The 10415-nt window shown below is 27.0% G+C and overlaps 1 protein-coding gene across 2 annotated transcripts in view; it reads right to left on the bottom strand.

Annotated features, from left to right (window-relative positions):
- Positions 1-9946, bottom strand: part of LOC106677118 (protein gooseberry) — a 76814-nt gene extending 66868 nt beyond the window's left edge. The window contains exons 1-2 of one of the 2 annotated variants that reach the window (XM_014414833.2): positions 9806-9946; positions 7105-7423 (exon numbers count right to left, since the gene is read on the bottom strand). In XM_014414833.2, the coding sequence (XP_014270319.1) occupies positions 7105-7423; positions 9806-9863 (377 nt within the window). In that variant the 5' untranslated portion in view covers positions 9864-9946. Of the gene's footprint in view, positions 1-7104; positions 7424-9643 lie in introns of both variants that reach the window. The other variant, XM_067051970.1, reaches the window with a different exon arrangement.
- Positions 9947-10415: the final 469 nt, after the last annotated feature.

Genomic DNA, 10415 nt, shown 5'->3' with positions numbered 1-10415 from the left:
AAGTAAGACAATAAGATACAAAACAGTAAAAATATATTGACCAAGTAAGACAATAAGATACAAAAGAGTAAATTAAGGTAGGGTTAAAATTATGTAAATATAAGTGAAAAGAAAATTATATAGAAATGAAAGGAAAGAAGAAATAAAATAATATTAATATAAAATAAACGATGATAAGAATATAAAAAATTGCGCAAACTATCTCTTTAACCTTATAGTTAAAGCGCAATTTTTTATATTCTTATCATCGTTTATTTTATATTAATATTATTTTATTTCTTCTTTTCTTTCATTTGTATATAATTTTCTTATCAATTATTTTTACATAATTTTAATCCTATTTTAATTTACCTTTTTGTATATTATTATCTCACTATATCAAAATATTTTTAGATGCTTTTGTATTTTTTTTAGCCACGATGAAGCTTTACAAATTGGGGGGAAACGTCGGAAAATAAATAGTTGTTAACTATTTTTATTTTATTTTGATCGCAACCCTAAGCATCCTCTTTACAATTTCTATATATTTATAATTTATATTATATTTCCAATAATGAAAAAAAATATTTTTTACTGAAAAAGGCTTAAAGAAAAAGCAAATCTTAGTATGGATTTATTTAAAAGATGATGAAAAACGTTCACCAACAAAATTTGTATTGTATATATTTCTACTATTAATTAAATTAGTTTTACAGAATCATATGATTTATACAATAGATATTGTGTATTTCTAATTCTAACAAAACATATTACAAACACATTCGTAGAAATTAGATTATTTGATATCGAAATTGTGTAAAAATTTTCGTAAATTGAGAAGTTAAAAATGTCCTTTACACATGAGAAAAACTTTATTGTCTGTTGAATTTTTTCAAAAAAGTAACTTTTTTTTATCCCCGGTTCGGATTACTGGAGAATAACTTCAGAGTCCAGAAGTTCGGATTGCCGAGATTACACTGTACGTGCAAAGAATTGTAACAATTCTTAAGATTGTAACTTTTCAAAAGTCTTGCAGGCATTTTTAATATGCCAGATAATTTTTTTTAATGTAAAAAATCAAAAAATTTTCAAGAAAGATGTTTTTTTAAGGTTAGAAGGAATTTAATTCAACTTCAATCCCCTAATTAACAATAAACTAGCCTATTTCACATTTCATAAGACTATTCTTACGACTTTTTTTATTTGGTATATCTTGTCATAATTATTCCTAAAGCATCATGGAATTTTTTCTGAAATTGAAAATTTAGTGTTGGATTATTCGCATTTCCATTTATTTGAAAATTAAAACACCTCAACAGAAATTTCATTTGAAAAAAATAATTGTCATGAAAAACCAATTTATTTTTCAATCATCAACATAATTTCTGGACAGGTTTTGAGTTCACTTGTATTTAAGTACTCAATGATAAAAGTTTAATAAATTATTTAAATTTCTGTCTGTCTTGTTTTATTTCATATGTATAAAATAATTTTTAAAAAAATCTAACACTTAATACTTAGAAGGTATTACCAAAATTACTGTTGAAAAAATAATTATTGTTCTCACTATTTCACGTAAATATTAAAATGATCTATTTTATTTTAATTTTCATTTCTTTCGGCAATGTGGGTACACAGTACTTGATTAAATCTTGATCTTAAATTTTTAATTTTTGGCATGTACTGCTATTCAACAACTAAAATCATAGAATTTAAAATTGAATTCCATGTTTTAAATTAAACGATAATTCTTACTACTTCAATATTCATTTTAAGTAAATATATTTTACTGTCGTTCATTGCATTAATTTTGTCATGTAGATAGCAAAATTGTTTACTGTGATCGTTTAGTGTTAATTGTTTTTTGATATTTAATATTTGTTATTTGCACCTTTATAGGTTCTTCAGGTTGGTAAAAACAACTGTAAATTAAAAAAAAAAAAGTCAACACCACTAATAGATTAAATTATTTTCTTAATTTCTTTGGTTGATATCACTTTTTTTTTTCAGATTCTTCTAGTGAAGAAGAATATAGATAAGTAGAAATATAAAAAATAGGTAATTTAGAAAGCAGTGAGAATACTAGTGAACAAAAAATTTATTTTGAACTCCAATTCTTGGACATATGTCATAAATAGTTTAATGTCTGTGATCATCTAAAATTCATCCATACGAAATTATAATTATAATTATCAATAGCACTCATATACGTCTGCGAGACCTGGTACCCAGTAAGAATTACAGGAGCTATCTAGGATCACAACCTTAACACATGAAGGAGAATAACTAAGTATTAACTGCTTGCAGAGACTGGTCAATCAATATCTCACGATATGAAAGCAAGGAGGTTAACATGGGTGGGAGAGACATGTGGCTCGAAGCAATCCATCAGGAAGCCTCTATAAAACAATGAATGCCAGTATGATAGGCAAGAGACCACGTGGGAGGGCAAAAACGAGATGGATAGACAGAATCGACAAAGATGTGCAAAAAGCTGCATGCAGCAAACTGGAAAGCAGTAGCCCAAGGTAGGCAAGCGTGGAGAAGGCTTGTTTGGTCGGCAAAAAACTGCAAGGTCTGTGGAGTCAATGGAGAAAAAAAATATCTAAAAATTTAATTTTGGAAAAAGGGATAATTTCTTAAATATTATATAATATTAAATATCTTTATGATTAAACTACTTTATCAAATTGTTAAAGTAGTTTAATCATATATAATATTAAATATCTTTATGATTAAACTACTTTATCAAATTGTTAAAGTAGTTTAATCATATATAATATTAAATATCTTAAATTTTAAACTATATGTATAGCTGAGTTGCAGAGAAGAGTGAGCTTCCAGTTACAACCTCCTATTTTTTCCCCAGTTTTGTAGGCTATTCACTCGTCTGAAAGGTTAGAAGAACTTAAGAGGGCTGACAAACTTTCGTAACTATGATTTATTATCAGGCAGTAACTTAAAAATGTGTTCTTATGTCCCTATACGAGTTTAGGGAACCACACAACATAATATGTTCTTAAACTTTTAAAATTTACTATACATACACGTGTTTTTTTTTAACTATTAACTAAACTGAGTTAATTAAATTTATTTAATTGTTTATATAAAAAAATATATATTGGAATTATCTGCGTTCGAATATAGGTTTCCAGAATAAATTGTCTTTAAATTGGTGGATTTATTTGGTTACGTCAGTCAGAATATTGAGTAAGGGTATAATCAGTACCAATTACCAAATTCAAATTTAAATTTTATAATTGGCCATTAAAGATCATGAGTTATAAAAATGAAAATGAGGTATCTTCAATAAACAATATTATCTTTCGATTTAACTTTTTAACACTTCAGAAATTTTAGATTTGTTTAAACATTTTTTTCAGTTATAATTTCATTTAACTGCATGTGATATATATGTATATATTTACAATCAGATATAATTTATATGGGATAATAATACTTTTAAGATGAATATAATGATAATTTAATTTATTATCTGATTATTAATTTAATCATTATATGAATTATTAATAATTTTTTTTTAATTGAAGATTATAGTATATTGTTATTAGTATTTATTGATTATTTGATTTCGGCTTTGATTTCTTTTTTTTTCGTATTTTTGAATTCTATAAAATGAATAAACATATTTTGTAAAAAATATAATATTTCTGTAATTGTCTCATTCATCATTACAGTTTTAAGTCCTTAAAACCTGAAAACTAAAAACCTAAAAAATCTATAAACCTAAAAACTAAAAACCTCCTAAAACTAAATTTATTTTGGTTCTAAATTCTAAATTCTATGCGCTATAAAAGTTAAATAAAAGAAATCTTGTAAAAAAAAATAATAAAAATAAAAAATTAATCCAGAGTACGTTTTAAGATTTTTTCTGCCATTACTAAAATTTAAACTTTACAACTTAAGTAGATGGTTTGCGGACTTTTTCATTTCTAAAAATGTTAATCACATAAAAAAAAAAATGATTCATTCAAATAAGGAACAATTAATTTATGTCTTAGTAAATTCAGGCTTTGTGAGTGTACATATTTATAAAATGTAAATATATATACATAAAATATTCTGTTTTTTAATTTCCGCCCTTTGCGTGTTAAGTGGTACGCAATCTACGCCAGACTTTTTAATATTGAATACTGAACTGATTATAATTTTTTCACATAAAAAATATACCATCTTTAAAGTGAGCTATAAAAAGTTTCGATGGAGATATAGTAAAGTAGATATTAATATGGTATAGAATAAGAATGTTAAACATGTTTACGTTATAAAAACGTGTTCAATTGTGGTTCTTACACAACAAGATAACACGACAAAGATAGCAACGTTAATTATCACTTAGGATACAAGGGAATGCACTTCTGAAATGGTGCTAAATATTTAAATATTCTTGTTGGAACATCAGTCCAAAATAATTTGAATGGGACCGGCAAGTTAAATGTATAGTTAAAGAAAAATAATAATTGTTGAATGGTAATACAAAAATTATAAAAAAAAAAAAAATTAAAATTATTTTAATTAGTATGGTTTAGTGCTATGATGTTTTCAAATGTTAATAAATGAATCAGATTTTTAATAGAGCCGGATAACTAAAAATGTAGCGTCTAGGTAATGTGAATCTCATAGCCCTTCCGAGATTAACGTTAAGGAAATAACAGAATAATCAAAGGGTTCGAAGTTGATTTGGAATACGTTCGAAAATTATTTTAAAACATTGTTAAGCAAAGCAGAGATATTTCTATCCTTATAGAAATATTTCTACAATCAATACAGCCTGTGATTGGTAATATCAGCCATAAACAGAAAATGCATCTGTTGAACGTGGTTTCCAGTATAATGAGATAAGATTTTTTAGTGTGTTATGACCATTTTTCAAGAAAGTTCTCATATATTTGTAATTATTTTATGTTACTATTATTTCAGGACTGGCCATGGGAAATCCTCTTCCTCCCAATATTTCAAACATTGTTGTTAATAATTTACTTGATTGCATCATTCCAATCTTTCCTGTTGAAATTATCTTTATTAAAAATTATGCTGATAACCTGTAAAAGCTTTAATTTCTAATAATCAAGAACATGGGTATAAGGTAAAAAGAGAAACAAAAATAGTTTAAAACTATTTATTTTTTTTAGTTGGAAAATAAATAGTTTTTTACCTATTTTTATTTTATTTTTGACCGCAACCCTGGCCATCTTCATTATTTGAAATTATATTTATATATGTATTTTAATTTCTAAGTTTGGGTTGCCCCTGCTGTTGATGCAAAAACATATGTCAGCGTGTTTCAATTTAAAAAAAATAGTTAATAATCATTACTTCGTTTTGATAAAATAAAAATAAAAGGGATTTGAGAGAGGGTTAACAACGTAAAACAAGTATTGAAAAGAAAACTATGAATGAAGTAATACCGAATAAAGTATAAATAAATAATACGAATAAAGTAACGAAATAGGGTTCATTCATAAACTTATTTATTTATAAGAATAAACCCGAAATCTTAAAAAAAACAAATTAAAACCACCATAAATTTTCCTTGTGGGCCATCTACGGTGCACTTGGAATTTTCTACATTGCTTATATGGATGTTTATATGTGGCATAATTTAAATGATAGTTGCCTAAATATTTTACAATACATTACCTAATCGATCTTTAGTCAAAAATATTTTTAGATTTTAAGGTATGTAGTTTGAACAAAGATTAGAAAACAACGAACAATGGAACAATGAATTTTATGTAATATGTAGGATCGCGATTTTTAAAATAATTATTGCCCGTATCTTTGATTATATAAATATTTTACAACTTTTGAGGATAAATAAGCATTTTAGAATTTTTGAGAATAAAGAAATATTTTGTTGTGGCTGCACGCTGCTGTAAAATATGACCCGTACAAACGCACCTAAGGAGCAATGATTAAATATTTCTCATTTGATATAAATATAATTCAGTATTTTCTCATTCCCTTATGAACGATAAAAATACAATTTAGAACTAATTTTATCATTCTACTTGAAATTGAAATGTTGTTTAGGTAGAATTGGAGAATGAATTAACCAAAAATTTTAAGTGTAACTCTTAAACAAGTTCATAATATTCCATTTTACTCCGGATCAAAAAGTAAGCTTCTTGTTATAAAAGGAAGAAGAAAATACATAATTTATTATTTAATAATTTAGATTATTTATTATTAGAATATATACATAATTTAGAAATTTTCAATGTATTAGTATTGAACCCAAGATCCTTTATGAGCTATAGTAGTACTCTTTATTTATTTATTTTTTTATGTAGGTACCTATTAATTATATTAAACTATACGTGGCTTTGATATTTTGGATTGTTTTTCTTCGTTATATATATATATTCAATCAATTTATGCATAACTTTACTATAATTTTTTTTTTTGCCAAAGAAGGTGCCGCAATTTTTTATTTAAACAGACAAGGAAGTGGCGACATTTTTTTTTGCTCAAGAAAAGTTGCCAAAGGGGACCTTTGATTTATGAGGTTTATTGTATTAAAATGTAGGTAAATATATTGTGGTTTTAATAAATATTATACTTTTTTGGTTATATGTAATATTTGACGTTTTAAATTAATAATCACTCAGGCGCCAAGTTAATAATAATTTGTAACGCGATATTGTGATAGGATGTAAAATGATAAATTGTAATATTTATGGGGTATTATGTATTGAAACGCGAGTAAATACATCGCATGGTTAATAAATATACTACTTTATTAGTTATATATTACATTTAAATAAATAATATATGACATTAATGAATTAATAATGATCCAGGCTCTACTCATAATATTTTCTTGTAACTTGATATTGCGATATGTTTAAGTTAGTAAATTGTGACATTTATGTGGTATTGTTTATTAACAACGTTTATAAATATATTACGTTTTAATAAATATTTAACTTTTCAGTTATATATTACATTTAAATATATGATATTTGATATTTTTAAATAAATAATGATCGCGGCCCTACTTATAATCATTTGTTTAACAAATAATACTTGTGTATGCTAACTTACAATTATTGTTCTACAATATGATAATTATATATGTATTTATATGATTGGTATATTTACCTGTCCCTGATCTCCCATGAGAAGATTCCGGGATTCTCTCCCTTGTACTCCTCTATCCTCCGTTCGACGTCTGGAGTCGCAACTCTGGGCTTGCTACCCCCGATGACCCCTGGCCTGATGCTGCCCGTCTCCTGGTACCTGTTGAGTATCTTGGAGACGCAGCCGTGGCTGACTCTCAGCTGCCTGGAGATGACACAGGGCCTTACTCCAGCAGCCGCCATCTCGACGATCTTTAGCCTGATGTGGTTAGGAAGGGGCCTCCCGTTGATGAAGACGCCTCCGAGTTGGTTCACCCGGCCCTGCCCTGTAGAGCAGACGTCTGCGCGGGCATACCCCGCCTCTCAGAAACTTGTCTCACCGTTAACCAAAATATATACTAACATGCAAAGTATATTTACATACATATTACACACATCTGGGAATTATTTATTTCAAGAAATATTTTAAATTATATTCTGTATAAAGTCTTAATATGCAGAAAGAATATTTAAACTTAATTTTCCCGAGCTGCGAAATTCCAGAAATATTTGATATTTGTACTAACTATAATATTAACATTCCTATTAGGATAAACTCATATGAAACTAACCATTCGTAAATATTATGATAAGTTATAAAATGCCGTCCAAAAAAAAAAAAAAATTAATAAAATGAATTCATAAAATATTTAATATCCAGAATAAATATGAATAAAATACTAGTAAGTTATATTTATTTGTAAACACTACTTTAAAAGTTTTAATAATATAAAATTAAATTTAGATCTCTTATTATATTAAATAAAATGCTCTTGCCATTTCTAATATACCTGTTTATTAAAATTTAACATATATATTGTTAACTACTTTTAAGAAGTATTCTCATTAAAATTTTTTAATATAAGAAAGCAAATAAATAAGTCAGTTTGTTGAATTTTTTTTTCACATTCACTTACTAATATTTTTAATAACAGATTTTTATTTTGCTTTATTAATATTCTAAAACTTATTTTAATATAAATTACTGAGACGGTTTTTTTTTATATTGGTTTTTATAAATTAAAAATAAATATTTATTAAAATTGGATTGTATTTTTAATCTTGTAGGTATACATATTTATTAAAATAAAAAAAAAATAATGAAATAGTTATAAATTTGTTTAGTATTGAAAACTTAACCGAAATCGATTATAGGATTTGAGCGTTTATTCTTTATTATTATTTACTACCTCAGCGCACAGAAACAGTGTATTTAACAAATTTATTGTTTATTTTTTAAAATTGATATATTTTATTACAGCGCTTGTTTAATTAGTTAAATTATTTATAATTAAACAAATGACTGCTATTGTGCACAACAAATATATAATAATTTTATATTACTTATTTAAATTGAAAAAACAAATGTTCGGAGGACTTCTACACCAATCAGTAATAACTATATTTAAATGTACTAATTTTTTTTAATCAACATTTTCCAGCATATATTCGTTGTGGATACATTTTTTTTTTGTATGGGTTGAAGTATTCTTTAAATGTTAGATGCCACTTAATTGATCTGCCGAACGGCCTAGTTTATTTTTGATTTCGAGGAATAATTAATATTCCAAAATTTATTCTGATAAATGTTTAAATAAATATTATTTTATTTTATCGGAAAACCAAACTAATTGAAGGATGAGTTTTTTTTCGCTATTTCCTTAAGAATTTAGATATATACGCACAAGATAAATGAAGAAATTATCATAATGAAATAACAAAAACAAACATAAATAAACAATTTATTTATTTCAGAAATTGTGTTAAATTAATATTTTGAAACATTCTTATAAATAATTCCCAGATTTATAAAGAAAAAATTGAAGCTATTTCTAGTACTACTGCTGTGGAAAATTATTAAGCCAAATTTTTGGTGGTTTGCAGGCAAGTTATTTCGTGCATTATTGAAATTTCCATGTTGTTACCATAATTTTATCTTTTGGTTTTTTAAAATTGTGTCTGAAATCGAATAATTTGTAATGAGAATTTTTTTTCATTTTTTATTATTCTGAACTGGACGTATATCGGAAAATTTCAAATAAATAGATAATTTAAGTGTACAGTAGAGATCTTATGATAAACGGTAAGGTTTTATCATACAAGTAATTAATATTGAATTATAAATCTCTTTGGGTAAAGAAAGACAAGAATGTTATATGATTTCTGAAATGGAGTAAGTAAACTGAACTTGTTAGATCTCTTTAGGTATTCATTGAAATTCAGGAACTTTTATTTTGTTTTTTTGTTTATGTTGAAAATAAGTTTTTATAGATTTCTTATGTTTAGACAATCAAAAGTCATTCCATGCATACTATTTAGTTTGACTACTCAATTTTAGTGTGTTATGTTCTACGCATGCTCTACGGGGTATTGTCATTGTTTTTCATTGTTTTTTCCTGAGTAGCTCATCATAATAACAATTTAAAAAAAAAAAATTGCAAATAGAATCACATTGGGTATGCACAGATTTGTACAGCGTTTTAGAATAAACTAAAAGATTACCATATAATAAACGAACTTACCCATTGTTTTGTCTAGTAACAAATTGTGCATGGCTGCCGTGAGTGTCATTTCCGAGTCTTTTCTCTCAGTGAAAACAACAAACAACAACAACAACTAAGTAACACTTAACAGAGGTCACACATTTGGTATCACTCGGGCGGTCTACTATTTGGCTGTCTCACCTTGAAAAGGGTATCCACTGAAGCAGGGTCGCATCATGTCGTAGTTGGTCACTGTCATCTTGTCCTGGCTCCCGTGCTCTATGGTGGAGGATCTCCTTCAACTAGTCGCAGTAAACGTTGAGCATGAACCAAACAGCAGCTAGTCACTGACTGATCTGTGCCTGGGGTAGGCGGCCCTGGAGACGGATGGCGGGGGAGGGACGGCTCTCGACCAATAGGATTCGCACGATCGGTCATTGGCTCCCCACCACCACCCCTACGCCCCCGCCCATTCAATAACAACTTGACTAATAAAGGAAGTTGCCTATCTCACCACCTCTACATCTTTCCGACTTATCTACTCTCCCTTCCTTTATTTCTCTTCTTAACTCAAGTATGTATAAGGTCAATATGTTTTTTTTTTTACATATAACTAGCAGACCCGGCAATGCTTCGCTATTGCTATATTTGAGGATGTATAAACATATATTTAGATGAAGTGATAAAACGGTAACTATAGTAATATAAATGGTAACATACTCGAAGATTATTGATTGACCGTGTGTATAGATGAATGGAATATGGTCCGGGTGCGGTCAAAAAAACTCAATTAGTAGATAATTATACTATT

The sequence above is a fragment of the Halyomorpha halys genome, unplaced genomic scaffold, assembly GCF_000696795.3.
Source record: "Halyomorpha halys isolate HHAL.00 unplaced genomic scaffold, Hhal_1.1 Scaffold88.1, whole genome shotgun sequence".
Lineage (NCBI taxonomy): Eukaryota > Metazoa > Arthropoda > Insecta > Hemiptera > Pentatomidae > Halyomorpha > Halyomorpha halys.
This window is presented reverse-complemented; position numbering and strand designations above follow the sequence as displayed.